Below are 23,764 nucleotides of genomic sequence, written 5' to 3'. Positions count from 1 at the left end.
AGCTTTACCTATTCTAGAATATTATATAAATGGAATATCACAGTGCATATTTGTTGTGCAGTTGCTAAGTTATGTTCGACAGTACACATGTTTCTGCGTAAATTTCTTTTTCACTTAGGACGTTTTAGAAACCCATTCATGTTGTTACGTGCGTCTGTAGTCTGTTCCTCTTTATTGCTGAATAATATTCCATTATACGGCTGTGCATGATTGTTTATCCATATGTCTGCTGATGGACACCTGGTCTATTTCCAGATTTTATTGCTATGAATCAAGCTGCTGATAGCATTCGTGTGTAAGTCCTTTTGTGACTATATTTTCAATCTTACTGGGTAAATTCTTAGGAATAGCACTATCAGGTATAGAGCAGGTGTATATTTAGTACTCTTGGCTGGCAAATCCCATGGATGGAGGAGCCTGGTGGGCCGCAGTCCACGGGGTCGCTGAGGGTTGGACACAACTGAGCGACTTCCCTTTCACTTTTCACTTTCATGCATTGGAGAAGGAAATGGCAACCCACTCCAGTGTTCTCGCCTGGAGAATCCCAGGGACGGGGGAGCCTGGTGGGCTGCCATCTACGGGGTCACAGAGTCGAACAAGACTGAAGCAACTCAGCAGCAGCAGCAGCATGTTTAGTTTTATAGGAAATTACCAAATGTTCATTCCTAGAGTATGAATTCCAGTTGCTCCACATACTTGACAAAATTTTAGTGCCAATCTTTTTCATTTTAGCCACAATGATGAGTATAGAGTAGTATCTGATTGTTCTTTTATTTTGCATCTATCCGATGACTAAAAACATTGAGCAGTTTTTCATATGCTTATCATTTTTTCCAATTGTGGTAAAAACATATAACATTAAATTTAGTGTTTTAAATATCTGTAAGTGTACAGTTCTGCACATTATATACATTCACATTGTTGTATAACCATCACCACCATCCATCCACAGGAACTTTTCATCTCCCCAAGCTGAAATTCTGTTCCTATTAAATGATAATTCTCCATTGCCCTCTCCCCAGTCCCTGACAGTCACCATTCTACATTCTATGAGTCTGACTCCTCTAGGGACATCCTATAAGCAGAATAGTACAGTATTTGTTCTTTCGTGACTGGCTTACTTCTCTTAGCATAATGTCTTCAGGCTCATCCATGCTGTAGGGTCAGAACCTCTTTCCCTTTTAAGAGTAAACAATATCCCATTGCACATATACACCGCATTTTGTTCACCTAGTCTTCTGTTAACAGACACGGGCCAGTTCTACCTTTTGCCTATTGGGAATAATGCTGCAATGAATATGGGTGTGTAAATAACTCTGACTCCCTGGCTTTTATTTCTTTGGAGTATATATTCAGAAGTAGAATTGCCATGTCTGATGGTAATTCTAACATCAATTTTTTTAGAAATTGCTATAACATTTTCCATAGTGGCCATACCATTTTACATTGTCATTAGCAATGCATGAGAATTCTAATTTCACCATATTCTTGCCAGTACTTGTTATTTTGTTCTATCTGTTATAATAGCCATTGTAATGCTGCTAAGTCACTTCAGTCATGTCTGACTCTGTGCGACCCCATAGACAGCAGCCCATCAGGTTCCCCCTTCCCTGGGATTCTCCCGGCAAGAACACTGGAGTGGGTTGCCATTTCCTTCTCCAATGCATGAAAGTGAAAAGTGAATGGGAAGTCACTCAGTTGCGTCCGACTCTTCGTGACCCCATGGACTGCAGCCTACCAGGCTCCTCCGTCCATGGGATTTTCCAGGCAAGAGTACTGGAGTGGGGTGCCATCGCCTTCTCCGGCCATTGTAATGAGCATGATTATATGCTTATTTTATCATCCATTTATATGTTCTTTTGTGAAGTGTCTGTTAAAAATATTTTGCCCGTTTTATTGCATTTTAGTCTTTGTTATTGAATTTTAGATTTTTATATAGGCTGGACACCAATCCTTTGTCAGATACATGTTTTCCTAGTGAGTGGTTTGAATGTTCATTTTCTTAGTGGTGTTATTTGATGAATAACTATTTTAATTTTGGTGAAGCCCAATCTGTCAATTCTTCAGAGTGAGAGGAGAGAAAAAATGGAATTGAGGCAATATTTGAAGAAACACAGGCTGATAACTTCCCAAACCTGTTGAAAGATAGGAATCCACATATTCAAAAGCTCAGGATAAGTAAAAAGAAACCTACCTTTAAGTACAACATAGAGAAACTGCAGAATATCAAAGACAAGGAGAAAAGAAATTAAGCTGGACTGTGAGGCAAGGGAAATGCAGATTCCCTCAAAGAAGGTCTAGACTGACTGCTGACTTTTCACCAAAATGATGGCACTTGGAGGGCAGAGAAATGTCATCTTCATTACAACAAAGACACAACCATTATCCTGAAATTCTATGTTAGGAAAAAAGTGTCTTTTAAAAATGAGGGTGAAATAAGAACATAAGTAAACAAGCAAACAAAAACTGAAATATTTTGCAACCAACACTTTATCATGAAAGGAAATTCCAAAGACTGTGTTTCAGTCATAAGGGAAATAATCTCCCTTGGGAGGGACCCATAGGTAGAAGAAATGAGTAGAAAAAATTATTGATATACAAGGGAACCTCAACTTTATAAAACAATTACAGTCTTTGAGAAGGTTAAAACCATGACTGATATATGATAAATAATCATACATAGGGGTTTATAAACATAGAATAAAATATGTGACAAGTCAAAAAGAAAGCAAATAGATGAATTAGCAGCCCTCAAAGGATCCCTGTGTGGCTTCCCTGGTAGTTCAGCTGGTAAAGAATCCACCTTCAATCAAGGAGACTCTGGTTCGATTCCTAAGTTAGGAAAATCCCCTGGAAAAGGGATAGGCTACCCACTCCAGTATTCTTGGGCTTCCCTGGTGGCTCAGCTGGTAAAGAATCTGCCTGCAATACGGGACACCTTGGTTCAATCCCTGGGTTGGGAAGATCTGCTGGAGAAGGGAATGGCTACTCACTCCAGAATTCTGTCCTAGAAAATTCCATGGACTATTCCATGGGGTTGCAAAGAGTCAGACGTGACTGAGCAACTTTCTCACCCTCACAAAGAGGGTAAAGATATTGATTAATTTTTAGATTTTTAACAGGGTGGGCTCATGTAAAATGATAGCTTTAATCCTAAATATGCCAGTAATCACATTAAAGATAAATGAACAAAGTGTCTCAATTAAAAGACAAAATTTCAGGCTAGAAAAACTATTCAACCTTATGCTATTTATAAGAAATATATATAAAATATAAGGATAATAAAATAAAATATGAGGGTACATCAAAATTGAAAATGAATAGTTTAAAAAAAGAAAATAATAGAGTCAGGAGTTACAAAAGTCTTTGCTCTGCTACTTTTATTAATCTATAAACTTAATTTATAAACTGTTTATAAATTTGGGCAAGTCACTGAGTCTTGAGACCTTACTGTTACCATTTACAAAAGCAGAATAATAATCCCTGTCCTAGCTACCTTAAAAGATAAAATGAGCTAATGTGTTTGAAAGTTCTTCATGCAGCACCAGATACAATATTAACATAAGTGACGCATAGACTAATGAAATGAAATGTTAATGGTAACCTCGTCTATAGTGTTGCCCCTGTTGTGGGCTGGACTGTGTCATCACCACCCCAAATTCATATGCTGAAGTCCTAACCCCCAGGATCTCAGAATGTGACTGTATTTGGAGACAGGGTATTTTAGTTTTTTCAGAATGTTATATTATGAGGAAGTGTGGACACCCCCATGGTGAGAAGGAAGAGGCTTCTGGAAGCCAAGGGGAGAGACCGCAAAAGGAGAAAACTCAGCTTAGATTTGGGGTTCTAGCACTCAGAACTCTGGGGAAAACATAATAATTCCTGTTGTTTTAAGCCACCTAGTGTTTGGTAACGTAGTACAGGTCCTGTAAAGGAAATTAGGAAGGATGAGGTGGACAAGGATCCAGGGTTACTGTGGCCCCCTTGGCTCATGATGTAGAGTGACCACTACTCCTGAGGCCAGCTCCTCTGGTTCAGTGACCAGAACTCTCTACATGGGAATAATGCTCAGGAAACCCCAGTGATTGTCATGTGAAAGGCAATCCTGATTCCACGGGCACCTCTGAGAAATACAACATCTCTTTGGCACATTTCACAGTCTTTCTTTCACGTGGTCACCACCCCCAGAAACTGTTTATTATCAGTGCTACTGAACTGCAGTCTGACGCTCATCATCGAAAGCTAATATTTCAGAGGCAAGGGTTAGTAGAAAGGAAAGCTTGCTTTATTCTGGAGGCCTGCAACCTGCAGAGAAAGCACACTCATATCCAAAGGCCAGTTCCCCCCTGCCAATCAGATGGCAAGAGCTTTGAAAGGGGAGCTTCAGGGATGCACAGGCAGAGAGAGAGGTTATTAGGTTGGTGCAAAAGCAATTGCAGTTTTGGACCTTGAATTTTAAATCATTATAACTAGGCTCAAACACATCTTCATTAATCAAAACCATTACAATCAACACATTTTTTTCCAACAAGAAACATTTGTTTATTCCTATAGCATAAAAATCTGAGCCTTGGGATTCGATGAACTCTTGGAAAGCATTTTCTGCTTCCTTCTGGTTGTGGAAGTGTTTTCCCTGCAAAAAGTTTCTGAGACGCTTGAAGACATAGTAGTTGGCTGGCGAGAAGTCAGTGAATATGGCAGATGAGGCAAGACTTCGCAGCCCAATTTGTTCAACTTTTGAAGCGTTGGTTGTAAAATGTACGGTTGGGTGGAAAAGAATTGGGCCCTTTCTGTTGAACAATGCTGGCTGCAGGCATTGCAGTTTTCAGTGCATCTCATTGATTTCCTGAGCATACTTCTCAGCTGTAGTGGTTTCACCGGGATTCAGAAAGCTGTAGTGGGTCAGATCAGCAGTAGTAGACCAGCTGATCCGCTACTGATACTGGTCTGCTGATCCAGTGTCATAGTGAGTCAGCTCTAGTGGATCAGCAGATAACCAAATAGTGATTATGATCGCTTTTATGATGCAAAAAGGGTTTGGCTTTGGGAAGTGCTTTGAAGCTTCTTCTCAGTCCAACTACTGAGCTGGCCATTGCTGGTTGTCATATAAAATCCACTTTTCATTGCACATCACAATCCAATTGAGAAATGGTTCATTGTTGTTGTGCAGGATAAGAGAAGATGACACTTCAAAATGATGACTTTTTTTTTTATTTATAGTCAGCTCCTGAGGCATCCACTTATTGAACTTTTTCACCTTTCCAATTTGCTTCAAATGCCAAATGGTCAAATGGTCAACGTTGAGTTTTTTGGCACCTTCTCATGTAGTTGTAAGAGGATCAGCTTCAACGATGGCTCTCAACTGTTGTTTGTCAACTTTCAATGGCTGGCCATTGTGCTCATCAAGGCTCTCATCTTTGCAAAACTTCTTGAACCACTGTACATTTGTTAACAGTTCCTGGGCCAAATGCACTGTTGATGTTGCAAGTCGTCTCTCCTGCTTTATGATCCATTCTGAATTCAAATAAGAAAATCATTCAAATTTTCTTTTTGTCTAACATCACTTCCATAGTCTAAAATACATATAAAATAAAAGAAAGTAGTAAGTCATTAGCAAAAAAACATAGAGCAAGAAATGCACATTAAGATGGTATGTAACATAACTGCATTTATTTAAGGATGTATTCCAATATTAGATAGCAAATTTCAACAATGCCAAGCTGCAATTACTTTTGCACCAATCTAATACATGCAGAAACAGCACGACAGGGTCAGATAGTCATCTTGAAATCAGTCATGCAGTGGTCTGATCAGTGTCATCTTGATTGTTTTCAGTACAGTTCATCTTTGGTTCCAGGGTTGATTTGTACCCGATTCTTGGAATTGTGGCAGCTTATGTCATAGCTACAGTCTGGTCATCATGTAGTTAACTTCTTCCACCTTCTGGGACAGCTCACAGAACATGGGTCAGACTATTACCTATAATCCTAAGGAGGACCTATAGTCTTTGACTTTGTTTAATGAGTCCAGAAAAACATCTATTTCTTCTTTATTGACTAAAGCCCTTGACTGTGAGGATCACAATAAACTGTGGAAAATTCTTAAAGAGATGGGAATACCAGACCACCTGACCTGCCTCTTGAGAAACCTATATACAGGTCAGGAAGCAACAGTTAGAACTGGACATGGAACAACAGACTGGTTCCAAATAGGGAAAGGAGTACATCAAGGCTGTATATTGTCACCCTGCTTTATTTAACTTATATGCAGAGTACATCATGAGAAATGCTGGGCTGGAAGAAACACAAGCTGGAATCAAGATTGCCAGGAGAGATATCAGTAACCTCAGATATGCAGATGACACCACCCTTATGGCAGAAAGTGAAGAGGAACTAAAAAGCCTCTTGATGAAACTGAAAGAGGAGAGTGAAAAAGTTGGCTTAAAGCTCAGCATTCAGAAAATGAAGATCATGGCATCCGGTCCCATCACTTCATGGGAAATAGATGGGGAAACAGTGGAAACAGTGTCAGACTTTAGTTTTGGGGGCTCCCAAATCACTGCAGATGGTGACTGCAGCCATGAAATTAAGACGCTTACTCCTTGGAAGGAAAGTTATGACCAACCTAGATAGCATATTCAAAAGCAGAGACATTACTTTGCCAACAAACGTCCATCTAGTCAAGGCTATGGTTTTTCCAGTCGTCATGTATGGATGTGAGAGTTGGACTGTGAAGAAAGCTGAGTGCCGAAGAATTGATGCTTTTGAACTATGGTGTTGGAGAAGACTTGAGAGTCCCTTGGACTGCAAGGAGATCCAACCAGTCCATTCTGAAGGAGATCAGTCCTGGGTGTTCTTTGGAAGGAATGATGCTAAAGCTGAAACTCCAGTACTTTGGCCACCTCATGTGAAGAGTTGACTCATTGGAAAAGACTCTGCTGCTGGGAGGGATTGGGAGCAAGAGGAGAAGGGGAAGACAGAGGATGAGATGGCTGGGTGGCATCACGGACTTGATGGACGTGAGTTTGAGTGAACTCCGGGAGTTGGGAGTTGGTGATGGACAGGGAGGCCTGGTGTGCTGCAATTCATGGGGTCGCGAAGAGTCGGACACGACTGAGCGGCTGAGCTGAACTGAATGATTATTATTACACCATCCTGTCTGACTACCTTCTTTGCTTCTGCAATTTCTCACTTCTCTGATTAAATTTATTCTTTGGCTGAAGTTTTTTCTACAGACAACAGGCAGGCAGATAACATGTGGTGGAGAGGGCGGTGTCTGTTCTAGGAAGACTCCATAGGGTCCTGCTGTGTTTCATCAGGATAAGCCATTAAGAAAGTGACCAGAAGAGGCTGGGCCAAGCAAGAGACCCAGGACTCTGCACCCAGCAACAGAGCCACCCGAAATGAGGGGCCCTTGCTGCCCATTCATGTTGGCTAACCTCTAGCTGCTTTTGCCACCCTATGCCAATTCCAGAAGTTGCAGCCCTGGGCCTGCTTAGAGGAGTGGCTCTGATTGTAGGTGACAAGGATGCAAGTGGACCCGGAGCCCTGGGAATCACCATGCTGCTCACCTCAACAGAGTGCCAGCAAAGCAAATCTTTTCAGCTTCTCTCTGAGCTGCAGCCCAGACACAGAGCATCGGCTTGTGGAAACTCCCCAAATGAACTGTGACATATCAACAGTGCTAAAGGGGATAACTTCCAAGGACAGTACCAGGCAGAGAGAAAATAGAAATGACAAATGAGGCAAGACAGAAAAGGAGAAAAGCATGCAGGTGGGCTGGCCACATGAGTGCCCTCAGAGGCAGGGCTGGTCCATGGCCTGAGCCCTCTCTGCCTTCTGTCCTCAGGGCAGAGGTACTGCTGGTGGAGAGGTGGCCGTACTCTATGTCCTTCTCCAGTACAATGAGGGATGTTTCCCCACAAGAATCTATATTTGGAACCATCCAGCCTGTCAGAGGACAATGCTGCATGGGAGGGAAGCCAGCCTGCTGGTGGTGAGAGCATAGCATCCAGTGGTCATGCTTCAGGGTAGCCTCCCTGTTTCCTGCCAGCTCCTCCAGCAAGTCTTATGGTGATCCAAGGCAAGGCATCGGTGCCCTGTGGTGGTGGGGCAGTGACAGCAAACTCCCAGGAGGGAACTACATCTTAGCAGGAGGGAACCACACCTTGCACATAGTAGATGGGCAATAAAATATTGCATGAATCCCCTTATGGGTTCTGTCGTATCTGGGGACAATTCAGGAATTAATGCATCTAGGAGGTACCCTGACAGTCCACGGTCTAATTATATTAATCACTTCCAATGGTTTAAGTTATGAAGCCTAGGTGTACTCCAATCCCAGATTCTTCTATTTTTTCCCACTCAGTCTAATTCTTCTTTTCAATCCTGACCCTCTCTTCGCATTTTCTTCTTTGTCTCTTGTTTCTTCAACTGAGCGCCAGTAAAATAGATTTGGTGTGAATAAAAATTGTGGCAATTTATTTTGATAGAGGAAAATGACTGCAGTTAGATCCCTGATAAGACTTACCAAGTCTAAGGAGACACACCATAAGTGATCATCGGAAAGTTTTTTTGTTGCTTTCAATTCTCTCACAGGTCCAAAACTTGGAGCTCTGAGATGGCTTCTCAGTGGGAAATCAGCCATAACACTATTCCCTCTAGTGTGAGTACACTGTTGCTGCACAGCGGCTTCTCCCCTCTTCCTTCTGCAAACACACTTCGTGCTGCTGGAGATAGTTATTTCTCTCCTCTCCCAGCACAGAGATGTGTATGTGTTCTATTCACAGTAGGCATCTGCATTTTACATGTATAGTGTTATACATATATATAGATGTTTAGTGGATACGTTGTGTCTGACTCTTTTTGGGGCCCCACGGGACTGTAGCCCGCCAGGCAACTCTGTCCATAGGATTTTCCAGGCAAGAATACTGGGGTGGGTTGTCATTTCCTTCTCCAGGTTGTCTTCTTCTTGACCCAGGGCGCTAACCCTTGTCTCCTGAATTACAGGCAGATTCTTTACTCCTGAGCCACAAGGGAAGGCTATCCCACCCAGGGCATATATATAAAGTATTTACTACTCCACACCAGAAATCTTTGCTCAGGTCTAATATACGTAACACAATTTACCAAATAACTATAATCAAGAACTACTTGAGAGAAGGAAAGATACACAACACTAATGAAATATGTGATGCTTATTTCTTTTTAAAGAAGTGCCAGAAAAGGAAAGGTCATTTGGCACACTTCCAGTGAAACCACACAATTTCTAAATTTTGTACATCATTTCAGAAGAAAACTGTCAAAGATGAGGCAGGAGGAAAACTTCTGTCAGTCACTTGATGATTATGATCAGAGCAGAAATGGGTCATTACTGCCTTAAATTTCTTACTAAAATTCTAATTAAGAGACCTGGGTTTAGGTTGTTTTTTTTTTTTTTAAAGATTTAAACTGCCAGTTAGCTGACTCATGTAATTCTGATATTTTTCAGTACAAGTTGGTTTCCTCTGAAAGACTAGAATTTAGCCCGTTTTCAAACCTTTGTCCACCCCAGGTAGATAGATGGTTTTCAATGGATTTGGTATCATATACTTGTTTTATTAAAGTCCTAAGTTCTACTGAATGACTGGTTCTCTTGATATCTGGGTTTGGCAGTATTCCTACCTTGGAAGCTTCAGTGATTCCTGAAGCTTCTCAGTGGGCCATAAAAGGAGAGAATAAACGTGGAAAGGTGGCATATGATATAGCTGTATTGTTAATTCTTATAAACATATTTCTGAATGAGTGTATCACCTTCTTTGAGTCAAAATCTATTTCATTTAGGAAACACTTTACCCGGGAATTTTGACTAGGAAACATTAGACTACTTTAAAATGTAGAGATGCTCTGTTCTCTCATAGAAATACAAGCCGGTCCTTCGTGTTGTGTCTTTCAGACTTTGCAGGAGTGGAGTAGGGTTGCTTCCTCTCCGCTGCTCGCCTTTGCTCAGCACTGTCTCCGCTCCCTTCCCTGAAGGCATTTCCTCGCCGGCCCGCCCCCAGCGCCTGTCCCCGCTGAGGCCGCGCTCTCCTTCTTTTGGAGCGTTCACTCGGTCCTTTCTCGCCTCCTCCCACCTCTGGGCGCGGCTCCTTCCCCTCCCCACTCTGGGAAGGGCGCTTCGTCACCCAGACGAAGCAAAGGCCTTCCCGAGAAGTGGTTATCTTCACTTAACAAAGGAGAACTGGTTCCTCAAATGCAGAACGCACACCTTTCAGTTCAGATCTCAGATGCAGGAGGGAACCCGGCTTCAGTAAGGCCACGCCCGCCGCGGGTGGAGCGGGAGTGCGCTTTTCGCTCGGGACCCCGGGCCAGCACCACGGTCAGCGCCCGGCCTGAGGCGCGCCCTGGCCGCCCGAGCGCCGCCCCGGCGCCTCCGGCAAATAGCCCCGCACAGGGGACACGCCGGAGGTCGAGTCGGGCCACGGCGCGGGTGCCAGTCTGAGGAATAGATCTGAGCCAGAGGGGAGGGCCGTGAGCTGCGGAAGACTGAGCTCAAGGCCTTGTAAGGCCTGCACTCGTTTAGAGTATTGTGAAAAGTGACGGAGGAAGACGGAGTCCCTTTTACTCCCCCAGCCCCACAGCTCCCCACCCCCCCCCGCAAATAAACACAACAGACAACTTTACGCAGCAAAACAGAACGGCTGAGTTTAATGCTTCAAGTTTTCCATTTCCTTCCACAGGGCTTCGTTTTAAAAATAACAAAATGAGGTAAACAATGTATGTACACATTATAAACAGTGTGTCAGTTTGCGGCAGCGGCAACGCTGATGGTTGGAGAGCAGCTGCGCGCGGTGGCTCGAGGTCAGCCGCCTGCGCCGCGAGCAGATTCGTCGTCCTGGGGAGAAGTCGCGGCTGTCGGAGAGGCGTCTAGAAGCATTTGCGGTGGACGATGGAGGGGCCGGCCTCGTCGTACTCCTGCTTGGTGATCCACATCTGCTGGAAGGTGGACAGCGAAGCCAGGATGGAGCCACCGATCCACACGGAATACTTGCGCTCAGGTGGGGCGATGATCTGTAAGACAGTGAGGACCTGTCAGGTGCGCGGTCGCGGCCAGGGGCCCCTCACAGGCCGCGGCTTGGGCGAGGGCGCCACCCACCTTGATCTTCATGGTGCTGGGGGCCAGGGCGGTGATCTCCTTCTGCATGCGGTCGGCGATGCCCGGGTACATGGTGGTGCCCCCAGACATGACGTTGTTGGCGTACAGGTCCTTCCGGATGTCGATGTCGCACTTCATGATGCTGTTGTAGGTGGTCTCGTGGATGCCCGCCGATTCCATGCCTGGGGGCCACGGAGGGGAACGTGAGACAGAGGGCGGGACGCCCGGGGGGCCCGCGGGGCTGGCACGGGCCGGATGGCGGCTGCGCGGGGCTCACCAATGAATGAGGGCTGGAAGAGCGTCTCCGGGCAGCGGAAGCGCTCGTTGCCGATGGTGATGACCTGACCGTCGGGCAGCTCGTAGCTCTTCTCCAGGGAGGAGGAGGAGGCGGCGGTGGCCATTTCGTTCTCAAAGTCCAAGGCCACGTAGCACAGCTTCTCCTTGATGTCGCGCACGATCTCGCGCTCAGCTGCGGGGAGCGGGGCGGGAGAGGAGCCCTCAGAGCGGGGTCCCGGGGACAGCGCACAGCCTGCCGGCCCACCCGCCCGGGGAGCCCGGGGCGCCGCGCACCTGTGGTCACGAAGGAGTAGCCACGCTCGGTGAGGATCTTCATAAGGTAGTCGGTGAGATCGCGGCCAGCCAGGTCCAGACGCATGATGGCGTGCGGCAGCGCGTAGCCCTCATAGATGGGCACATTGTGGGTGACGCCGTCGCCGGAGTCGAGCACGATACCTGCGCGAGGGTGGAGTCGGAGATGAGCGGCTGCGCTCTGCTAGGCGCTCGGGGAGCGGCGAGGCGCTCGGGAAGAGGGCGCGGGGGCCCCTGGGCTCTCACCGGTGGTGCGGCCGGAGGCGTAAAGGGACAGCACTGCCTGGATGGCCACGTACATGGCCGGAACGTTGAAGGTCTCAAACATGATCTGGGTCATCTTCTCGCGGTTGGCCTTGGGGTTGAGGGGGGCCTCGGTGAGCAGGGTGGGGTGCTCCTCGGGGGCCACGCGGAGCTCGTTGTAGAAGGTGTGGTGCCAGATCTTCTCCATGTCGTCCCAGTTGGTGATGATGCCGTGCTCGATGGGGTACTTCAGGGTCAGGATGCCCCTCTTGCTCTGCGCCTCGTCTCCCACGTAGGAATCTTTCTGCCCCATGCCCACCATGACGCCCTGCGGAGCGGATATACCAAGCTCTCATTACCGAGGCTCCCAGTGGAGCGGGGCTAGGCCGCGTGGGCACCCGGCCTGGCTCCCTCCGGGAACCGGCAGCCTGACCTGGTGACGGGGGCGGCCCACGATGGACGGGAACACGGCCCTAGGCGCGTCGTCGCCGGCGAAGCCGGCTTTCACCAGGCCAGAGCCATTGTCGCACACGAGGGCGGTGGTCTCGTCTTCGTCACACATGGTGTCTGGTTTCTGCAAGGACAGGAATGCCATGGAGACGCTCAGTGTTTCAGGCACGAGGCCCCGCTGGCTGGAGCGCCCTCCCTCCCGGGGGACCAATGGACTCCTCCAGCCCCCAGCCCCCAGCCCGGCGCCATCCTGCCGGGGAAGCAGTCAAAGCCGCGCGGGCGGAGCTTCGCTGCTGGGAGCTCTACTGCGAGGAGACCGCAGAGAGCGTTTCTCCACCTGGGAACTCAGGACACACGGACCCGAGAGCTCGCTGCCTTCGCTGCAGGCACCGCCCTCTCCGCCCCTCCCTGGCATCGCATGCGGGTCAAGGTCCGCGAACCCTGATTGCTGGGCCACTGTGAGGGTGGAAGGAGACGCCGTGGAAAGGGCGTGGGTACTCCACCAGGGCACGAATGGCTTATTTTGGACCTCCATGGCACTTCAGACTCACAGCCGAAACGCCCTTGGGACTGATGGCGAGCCAGGGGATACTGTCCCTTCTACTGTTCTTTGGTTCTGTTGGGAAGGAACTACCCTGGGGAGGACTACAGCAAAGCCTTTCATCTGCCTCGGCACGCACGAAGTGTCAAGGAGAGCTGCCCCCAAAGGGCTGGGAATAAATTTGGAGATCTTTCCAAAGGACCCGGCTTCCTGTCTCTTCTTTGAAGCACACGTGACTCTGGGGCCAGAGGCGCGGCTCCCAGGACGCGGGGCTGGGGCTGATGCAGTGAGTGGGCCGCACTCTACCCGGAGTTCTCCGGGCTGCCGCGGTGGGGCCTGTCCTCCTGTCCCCACCCCGCCCCTGCCTACCTGGGCGGGTGGCTACACCTGCGGCTCTCCGGCTCCGGTCCCGGTCACCGTGGGAAGGAAGCGAGACTTCTCTCGGCGCTGTCCGCTGCGGTGGCCGCTCGTCCCCCGGCTCAGGTTTTATATAGCCCTCGGGCGCTCCCCTCGCGCCGCCCCGCAGGAATGTCGCTCCCCTTCTCAAGCCATATTTGGGTGTCGGGCACTAGAGCCCCCTCCTCCGACCAGTTCAAGGCCTGGGTCCCCGCCCGGGTCTCCTGCGCTGACCAAAGAAGGAGAGGTCTGGCCTGAGCCCAGGTAACACGGGCCGGGCCGTATATGGAGTGTCTGCCCGGCGGTCGGCCCCGCCCGCCCCCGCCCCGTCGCCTGGCGGAGGGGCTGGGGTGCGGCGAGGGTCACCGAGTGTGCGGGGTGCGCAGTGAGCCTGCGCCCGGGCTGCACCTGTCCGCAGCCGCCCCGCCCCCGGCCAGTCGGTGCTCTCGGAGCCTCGGGAAGGTGCGCCCACATTTCACCTCTTCTTCGTTCGGGTTCTTTACCCCCCAACTCAAGTGTGACTCCACCGAGGAGGACTCTGTATCCTAGTGGTGGGGCCAAGAGGACCGGAGATGCAGTCAATCCCGGAGTCCCGGGCAGGGGAGGCAGGCGATCCCTCCCCCCAGATTCCCAGCGAACTCGGTCTCTCCCCCAACCCCGAGCTCCCCAGTCCAGAGGGCTGACGCCGTCGGCCCCCACCCCCACCGGAGAGGGCCACCAGCGGCCGGCGGGCGCGCAGCTGTCGCGAGGACAACTGTGGAGAGTCGGGGAGGAGGCGCTGGGCTCCTGGCACAGGCCCCGCAGCGGCTCTGGGCTCTCCAGCCTCTGGCACTGAGCCAGGCCCCCCGGCGCTGCCCGCCTCGGGGACGCGCTGTGGGCTCGGGAGCTCAGGAAGGGAGTGAAGTTGAGTGACTAACTGCCCGGCTCCGGAGTATGGCAGGCTGAGCTGAGCACCCCACTCCCGCATCCTTGGCGGGGCTCACCGACGCCCCAGTTCTGGGGAGGAAAGGCAAGTGTCACAGCCCTAGGGTGGGAACTGAGAGGTGCTCTTACTAGATGACGCCTCACCAGTCTCTCCTCCCTGTAAAGAGGACAAGGGCATCGCGCTCTAGGATGGGCAAAACCTTTCCCTTCTGCAAAGGCTGAACAAACTCATCGTTATATTTAGAGGGTGATGCCCAGCCAAGGCCAGCTGATTCCCAATCCACCTTGGAGAGTCACCGTCCACCAGAGCCTGCTGAGCGATTCTATTTATACCGCTGATACAGGGGGGATCTGTCTTTCTGATTTTCTAGAAGGATTTGGATCTACTTATGGTAAAGGTGGAGTAGGGGTCAGAGGAGGTTATTAAGTTTGTGCTTCTCACTGTTTTTCCCCCTGGGGGGAACAGTTCTAATCTTGCTGTGGAAGGTACAAGGAGGAACAATTTTCTGCAGTGAACTCAGGGACATGCTTTAAGGGGTACATCAGTGATGTGGTATGAGCCAGAATGGAACCACTCATTTTTCTGATGTGCTCAAGTGTTCCCAGAATAGGAACTCAGTGGTGGAACTCAGCAACTGGGACAGGTGTGGGTCCTCGAAGAGGGATATAAAAGCACATACAAAACCCTCTTCCCCAGCCACACACTACTGCTGCTGCTGCTGCTGCTAAGTCGCTTCAGTCGTGTCTGACTCTGTGCGACCCCATAGATGGCAGCCCACCAGGCTCCCCATCCCAGGGATTCTCCAGGCAAGAACACTGGAGTGGGTTGCCATTTCCTTCTCCAATGCATGAAAGTGAAAAGTGAAAGTGAAGTCGCTTGGTTGTGTCCAACTCTTAGCAACCCCAGGGACTGCAGCCTACCAGGCTCCTCCGTCCATGGGATTTTCCCGGTAAGCGTACTGAGTGGGTTGCCATTGCCTTCTCCGGCACACTACTGCAGGCCTTCCTAAAAATGACCAAAGTCAATAACAAACTAGGGCGTTAGTACGGGGCCTCTCCAGTGTGTATCAAGCCACTGCGCCTTCATATGCAGCTTCATAAATTAGAGAATGAATGAGTAACGGACAGAAGTACGTTTCAGCACCCTGTGTCCTGCTGTGGCAGTGTGGCAGACACTAGGGGGATAACGTGGCAAACATACTCTGTGTACAGTGTAGGGGAATAGCTTCAATTTTGGTCTTGAAGGTAGAAGTATGCTGTCATTCACTGAATACCTAAGAACTTGTTGACCTCTTAAAGGGGAAGGAGGTTGTGTTTTTCAAAATTCTTGCTCAGTGCAACTCTTCTCAGTGCAAGTTTTTGTAAGCTCAGGATCTATTAGATTCAAACACACATGCAAAGCTATGAATCAGGCTTTTGTAAGCTCAGAGTCTGTTAGATTTGAACACACATGAAAAGCTATGAATCAAGCACTCACAAGCTAGCAGAGACCTGATGGTACAGCAAACCCTGGGGAGGTGGGCCCTAAGAACACCGGTTGGCATGTCTGTTCTCTGCCCTGGGTCAGGCTGGTTGAAATAGTCCTGGAGGGCCACTGTGGGGTGGTTGAACTCTCATTGGCTCAGGAATGGCCCGAAGAGCAGGTGGGAGGCGGTCTCCATACATGTATGCTCTGGGGATCAACCCAGTGCCTTGCGTCTGAGTAAGCAGGTCACTGCCTGCACAGCCTTTTGAGAGTGACCCTGGAAAGGTCAACCATGCAAGCTATGCTCAGAGGAGAACTCCTGCTTCCAGGTTTGCAGGGGCAGCTGCAGCTCGATCATCTGGCAGGCCCATCTGCCACAGCCCAGCCCATGTGCTCCCTCCCATGCCCTCAGCCACGTCCCTCACCTCCTCCCCTTTGTGGATCCCAGCCTTGTACTGTCGGTTTCTGACCTATTTAGACGTGAACTTTTAAAATGCTTGTTTTCATATTGTTCCGTTAATCCTGTAACTATCTGGAGGTACATGAGACAGGAACTAGTTACACTAGCTTTAAACATAAGAAAACCAAGGTCCAAAGAGCCAGACATGTCCTGGGTACCATACTGCTGGGGACACGCAGGCACTTGGAAGACTCTCCCTTCCCTAGGAGTGGTTGGGCTACCTTCTGTCTCCCTCTAAACTTGTCCAACACTTGGTATGTTCTGGAACTTTAACAGATCCTCAAGGGATCTTTTCCAATGAACGGCAAAAGATATCTTGAAGTCACAGCTTCACATGCGGCCATCCTCTGTCATCTCAAAAAAAAAAAAAAAAATAGTGAGGGGGGCTGCTTGGCAACACAAAGTCAGAAACAGTTCAGCAACCAAGTGGGTAAAGGAAAAAGCCCAAATTCGCTGTCCTCCTAAGCCACACATCTAAAAATGTGCAGTCAACTGTGGCAATCAGGAAGAGAGGACTTCGATCTTCTACTGATGGTTTTCTCAGGCCAAGACTTGCTCTGCTTTGTCATCTCTAAGGGACTAGACTCCACTGGAGCCTTTCCTCCCCCTTCCCTCTACTGCATCTCCCCTTGCGCTTCCCACTTGTCAGCTGTAGTGAATCAGTTAAAAGGTTGCCCTTCAGTAAAGCTCATTTGAGTGTACCTGTCCCTCTGATGGGCTATGTGACCTCGGGCAGGTGGCTTCCAGAGGCAATCAGGCTTCTTAACTGAGGATGCCACTCTTTAAGACTGATTTGAACGTTGAAACTAAGCAAGTGCATGGAATACACTATCTTTCTTCTAAAAGGGTTTGGAGGCGGTGAGAGGGATGAGGTGGTAAGGGTGAGCAAAGGGCACTAAAAACCATTACAACTGCTCACTGAGCACTTGGACAGAAAAAGTCAATGTATTTTAAATATATCTGGAGTGCACAAAGATTTTTGTACAGAGATTTATTCCAGTATTTATTTAACATGGTAAAAAATAAATAAACCAACCAAACCCAAGACCAATAACCCAAGTGTTTTAAGACTGTTGAGAAGAGAGACAGAGATCTGTTAAATAAATTATAATACAGCCATATGGTAAAGTGTCAGGCAGTCATTAAAAAAAAATGTATCTTGAGGAATATTGAAGACATACATTCTTGAAGGGGGGAAAGTTAGCTCTTAGGAGGTTAAAAGAATCTTAGATATTACAATGATTTGTGTCTCCAAAGGCTGTGGTACATAAAAAAGATATACAATATACCTGTGGTATAAATTTTCATGGAGGTGGGGGTGAAGGGAACAGAGTGACTGAAGAAAATTGTCTTAAAAAATCTCCTTAGGAGGAATGATAATGAAAAAGAAGGTTGGGAAATACTGGACCAAAGATACATAGAAATGCTCATAATCAGTCAGTCAGTTTAGTCGCTCAGTCGGGTCTGACACTGCAACCCCATGGACCACAGCACGCCAGGCCTCCCTGTCCATCACCAACTCCCCGAGTTTACTCAAACTCGTCTCCATGGAGTTGGTGATGCCATTCAACCATCGCATCCTCTGTCACCCACTTCTTCTCCTGCCTTCAATCTTTCCCAGCATCAGAGTCTTTTCCAAATTTGTCAGCTCTTTGCATCAGGTGGCCAAAGTATTGGAGTTTCAGCTTCACCATCAGTCCTTCCAATGAATATTTAGGACTGATTTCCTTTAGGATGGACTGGTTGGATCTCCTTGCAGTCCAAGGGACTCTCAAGAGTCTTCTCCAACACCACAGTTCAAAAGCATCAATTCTTTGGCACTCAGCTTTCTTTATAGTCCAACTCTCACATCCATACATGACTACTGGAAAAACCATAGCCTTGATGAGACGGACCTTTGTTGGCAAAGTAATGTCTCTGCTTTTTAAGATGCTGTCTAGGTTGCTCATAATACCTCACATCAAAATACACAGGTTATAAAATGTGATACATGCACAATCTAGGGTATATTTCAAAATGGTAACTGAAGTTATTTCTGGCTAGTGGGATTACAGGGGTTTATTTTCCTCCATATATTTCTGAGAGGTTTCACATTTCCTACAGTATTTTTTAACTTATAGAATTACATAAGATTCTATGTAAAAAATACACTTAGGTATTCAATGAGTTAACTTTACATAAGAATATAGATGGCTGTTTTCTCTCGAAGGATTCCTTGAATAAACTGTCCAGGAAAAGGTAGGTGGACTACACTGATACTTCTGTAGTTATCAAATACACCCATGCATGGGGAGAAGCCAAGGTCATCAGTTTGGCTCTCCTCTAGGTCTAGTTATGCAGAGGACTATGCCACACACCCTGATTCCCCCAGACAGTCCCCCAGTACTTGGAGGGTGATGGATGCTTCAAGAAAAGTATGATTCAGACCCCAAAGATAAAAAGAAGCAAAATTCAATTTCTAAAAAATTTTCTTCAAAAACAAAATGCCAAAACAAAGGGCATCCGTGTCAGTTGCCTTTTCCCTCACCAAGAACTCCAGCACGTCTCTTGCTGTGATTCTCAGGTTCTGCCTCAACCCTTGACAACAGTCACAAATCCCTAAAACAGGAGAGCACACAAGGACCACTCCTCACAATCAAACCCACAACCTTATTGTTTGACTGGGGCCAAAAGCTGTGACTTTCTGAGCAGCGTTCAAAGACAGGAGCAAAGAAAACCTTTTCCAAGTCAGAACCGTTTCTGTCTCCTTAATATACATGCTCACCTTTATAGTACCTTTGTAATTTATCAGCTACTTAGTTTGTAAAAGAATCAGTTATTTTTTGATGAAGACTATGTTGTGGAAAGTTTTAAAATTTAGAAGAAAAAAAGTACTTAATATCTTTAGGCTTTAATTACACTATTACCGTTAAAATATTTCTCTTTTAAAAGCCCCAACCATCTTAGAGCTATGGCCATCCTTAACAGACAGAGGTAGCAGAGCCTTTTTCTCTGTCAAAATGAGACATCAGCCATCACGCTGAGAGCAGCACTTTGCCCCTGTGGTCAGCGGGCCTGGGCCACCGTCACCGCCTCTCCTCACAGGGAGTAACCGGGCTTGTGGCACTCAAGGAGGCGGCACGGCCCTGTGTCCCTAGAGCACAGCGGCACAGGACAGGATCGTATGGATAAGAACTAAGTCCCTCTAAAACCAACATCCTTTAACACAAGAATCCAGCCATTTCTTATGCCATCTGACAACTCTCTCCCTAACTCCCCTAGAAGTGTTAGGACACTCCTCACCCTGATCTCACGCTGCCTCACCATGGCAATGCAGACAGAGGCCAGAGGCCGGACTGCCCCTTCTTGCCCTCTGGTTGCCACTGGGAGCAGATCAGAGGCAGCATCTGCAGCCTGCAGTGGAGCCGGCACGAGGGCTGAGCTCTGCGAAGCCAGGAACCGGACTCTTCACCACATTTAACTCCTGACCTTTTCGGCTGCTGGAAGCAAGTTGTTTAGTGAGTATTCAACTGGGCCAAAGCCTGAATATGCCAGCAACTCCGTCTTTATTTAAAGACAGATAAAAACTGCACGATGACATTGGCCAAGATAAAGAAGCTTTGAGAACAACTACTTTTCAGTTAAATCAGTTGCCATACTAAGAAAACCGATAAAGGTTTCTATAAAGGTTTCTCACCTTACATTAGCTAGACAGACTGAGGAGAACCTGGAATTCCGTGTAAATCATTCTGAAATGCATGACGCTGACTGAATAGGTTGTGGTGGTGGTGGTTTAATTGCTAAGCCATGTCGGATGCTTTGCGACCTTATGGACTGTAGCCCGCCAGGCTCCTGTCCATGGGATTTCCCAGGCAAGAATACTAGAAAACATAAATATGCTTTATTCACCAAGATATTTTTATTAATACTATTATTTATGTAGAAAAATTTGACATCTTTCCCAATGAAGTAAACAGTTATCAAGCTCACACTGAATTGCCCCACTTTTTGTCTTGTCTATTTTGTAAGTTAGCAAATTGTGACACTTAGCCCACTAGATACTCTGCTCCCAGCCCTAATCAAAATCAAAACAAATATTCCAGACACTTTGCAGTACATAACATCTAAGAGTCACAGCAATTTCAGAGACGACTTAGTGAAATCTTGCTGTTTTTAGAGTTATAGAAGCTAAAGCCTAGAAGTGGTCTTTGCATACAAGAAGCTGGAACCAGGACCCTGGATGGAGTGAGAGAAAAAGGAACAGTAGTAGATATGAAAACAACTGATAAACTTCAGTGGAAAACAGGAAAAAAAAAAACAATATCATGTAACTGAAAACCAAAACTACAGTCATACAACTATTTTGTAGTAGCTTACAAATAAAGTATAAAAAACTCAGAAATATATGTTATAAAACTGTACAAACTCCTAGATGTTTAAGGTCTAAAGTTTTTATAAGGACACACTTATACAAATTTTCAGGAAAAATAATCATTTTTAGAAAAAGTCACATTTGTCCCTGGACATAGTATTCATAATTGGCTTTCAAAACAAACTCAAAGTAAGGGTTGGACTTCAAACTTCCCAGCTGGTCGGCCTGCAGCAGCTCCTTCACCTCGGGTAGGTACTCACTGAGCTGAATGCCTAAAAATACAAACACAGAAAGTTTTTTTTTTTTTTAATTTTCACATAATTCTCAAATGAATTAAGATGACAGATGATAGAAACACCTGTGCTTCTATTTAAAATATAACGTCACTCTGCTATTGGAAAATACTCTGTTCTAAATTCCTTCCATCTGCCAAGCATACTTACAGACCTGACAATATGACATTCTTCACTTAGTAGGGGCTACATGACTGTTCTGTGTATCTGGGCTCCGTGTTTGACTCTAGTGGTCAAAAGAGCCGTCAAAACAGCCATTCCATTTAAAGTCTTTAAAACACTCTGCAACATTTTCATTTTTCTCCATAGCTTAAGCCATTCCTTCAGTGTGGAAGTTTTAAGTTAATAATCACTTGAAAACAAGTATTTCAAGGCCAAGCAAACAGCATTCTAAGCAGCTATACAGTAAAAGAAGTAGAAGGTATCAGTGAAAGATTGCTTATAAACCAGTTGTAAAATTTGTTAAGACAGGAATCCTGAGTTATCAAGGAAGACAAAGTTATACTATACCTTCTTAAAAGACTTTCAGACATTTATCTGTCCCCCAGATCAAAGACCCACTGTTTCACCTGGATGGGTGGTCTCCCCACACTCCAGAAATGCCTGACTGCAGAAGTGCTTATTTGAGAACTGGTTTTTAATGTTTTTTCCCTAGGGTAATTGGTTCGCTTAATTTTTTAAAAATTTAATTTCCAGAGTCAACTTTGGTAATATATATTTTCCTTGATTTTGATCAACTTCCTTTTGTATTTCAAGTTTATTTTTGAAAAGACATATAAAATTCTTTAAAAATTAAAAAAAAAAAAGAAAACAAGTATTTCCAACAATTCTATATTCTCCTATTCAGGAAATAATTTAGTGGAACACTGCCATGAAAGCTATCTGCAGTATCTAACATACTGGCAGTTTCTCTCTGAGACTAGAAGGAGGGAAACCACGCCTTTGTCAGTCCCCTATGGACCTGGAAAGCCAATAAGCATCTTGTGTAGTTACAGAACAGCATATACAATTTTCTCATTTGATAAATAAAGAAAATTGGAAGAAACATTTTAAATTAATAAGGTAACATTTTATAACCTGTCACATTACCACAAGCTTCTCAAAATCAAATACTGTTTATTTTTAACATCATCTAAGTGCCTAGCACCACTGTTGGTACTTAGTTACTATACAATAAAAATCTTATAATTAATGTTATGAGACTTAATCTGCAATATTTATATATCATTCATTACAATCAACACACTTTCAATAAAGACTTTTTATCTGCGAAACAGTATTACACTTGTGAAAATATCAATTTCCTAAACATCAATTCTCTTAAAAACTTACGACTCCATTCTAAGTGGGCAGTGTTCATTGGCTCTAGGTGATGGCCACCAGGTTAATAGTTCAGTCTAGTGTAGCAAATCTTTTGATTTTTAAGAGAAGTCAGAAAACATTTTTTAAAATTTGTTTATTTTAATTGGAGGCTAATTGGACTGTGAAGAAAGCTGAGTGCCAAAGAATTGATGCTTTTCAATTGTGGTGTTGGAGAAGAACCTTGAGAGTCCCCTGGCCTGCAAGAAGATCCAACCAGTCCATTCTGAAGGAGATCAGCCCTGGGATTTCCTTGGAAGGACTAATGCTAAAGCAGAAACTCCAGTACTTTGGCCACCTCATGCGAAGAGTTGACTCATTGGAAAAAGACTCTGATGCTGGGAGGGATTGGGGGCAGGAGGAGAAGGGGACGACAGAGGATGAGATGGCTGGATGGCATTACCGACTCGATGGACGTGAGTTTGCGTGAACTCTGGGCATTGGTGATGGACAGGGAGGCCTGGCATGGTGCAATTCATGGGGTTGCAAAGAGACGGACATGACTGAGCAACTGAACTAAACTGAAATACTTCACAATATTGTAGTGGTTTTTGCCATACATTGATATGAATCAGCCATGGGTGTACATGTGTTCCCCATCCTGAAACTCCTTCCCACCTCCCTCCCCATCCTATCCCTCAGGGTCATCCCAGGGCACCAGCCCTGAGCACCCTGTCTCATGCACTGAACTGGACTGGCGATCTATTTCACATATGATAATATACATGTTTCACTGCTATTCTCGCAAATCGTCCCACCCGCGCCTTCTCCCACAGAGTCCAAAACTCTGCTCTTTACATCTGTGTCTCTTTTGCTGTCTTGCAATAGGGTCACTGTTACCATCTCTCTAAATTCCATATATACGCATTAATATACTGTATTGGTGTTTTTCTTTCTGGCTTACTTCACTCTGTATAATAGGCTCCAGTTTCATTCACCTCATTAGAACTGATTCAAATGCATTCTTTTTAATAATAGCTGAGTAATACTCCATTGTGTATATGTACCACAGCTTTCTTATCCATTCATCTGCTGATGGACATCTAGGTTGCTTCCATGTCCTGGCTATTATTAACAGTGTTGCAATGAACATTGGGGTATACATGTCTCTTTCAATTCTGGATTCCTCGGTGTGTATGCCCAGCAGTGGGATTGCTGGGTCATATGGCAGTTCTATTTCCAGTTTTTTAAGGAATCTCCATACTGTTCTCCATAGTGGCTGTACTAGTTTACATTCCCACCAACATTGTAAGAGGGTTCCCTTTTCTCCACACCCTCTCCAGCATTTATTGCTTGTAGACTTTTGGATCGCAGCCATTCTGACTGGCGTGAAATGGTACCTCATTGTGGTTTTGATTTGCATTTCTCTGATAATGAGTGATGCTGAGCATCTTTTCATGTGTTTGTTAAACATCTGTATGTCTTCGGAAAAATGTCTTGATTCTTTGGCCCATTTTTTGATTGGGTCATTTATTTTTCTGGTATTGAGCTGCACGAGTTGCCTGTATATTTTTGAGATTAATCCTTTGTCCATTGCTTCATTTGCTATTATTTTCTCCCA

The 23,764-nt window shown here is 46.2% G+C and overlaps 2 protein-coding genes across 2 annotated transcripts in view; both read right to left on the bottom strand.

Moving 5' to 3' along the window:
• ACTA1 (actin, alpha 1, skeletal muscle) lies at window positions 10,657–13,464 on the bottom strand. Its single transcript, XM_018042437.1, has 7 exons — window positions 13,325–13,464; window positions 12,398–12,538; window positions 11,968–12,292; window positions 11,704–11,865; window positions 11,411–11,602; window positions 11,134–11,315; window positions 10,657–11,048 (listed from the first exon to the last, which is right to left on the bottom strand). The coding sequence occupies exons 2-7, from the start codon at window positions 12,524–12,526 to the stop codon at window positions 10,905–10,907; spliced, it is 1,134 nt and encodes a 377-aa protein (XP_017897926.1). The 5' UTR covers window positions 12,527–12,538; window positions 13,325–13,464; the 3' UTR covers window positions 10,657–10,904.
• NUP133 (nucleoporin 133) overlaps window positions 20,075–23,764 on the bottom strand; it is a 55,299-nt gene continuing 51,609 nt past the window's right edge. The window contains exon 26 of the mRNA XM_005698953.3: window positions 20,075–20,823. Coding sequence (XP_005699010.2) covers window positions 20,687–20,823 — 137 coding nt within the window. The 3' untranslated portion in view covers window positions 20,075–20,686. The remainder of the gene's footprint in view (window positions 20,824–23,764) is intronic.

Source organism: Capra hircus, chromosome 28 (assembly GCF_001704415.2).
Source record: "Capra hircus breed San Clemente chromosome 28, ASM170441v1, whole genome shotgun sequence".
NCBI lineage: Eukaryota > Metazoa > Chordata > Mammalia > Artiodactyla > Bovidae > Capra > Capra hircus.
This window is presented reverse-complemented; position numbering and strand designations above follow the sequence as displayed.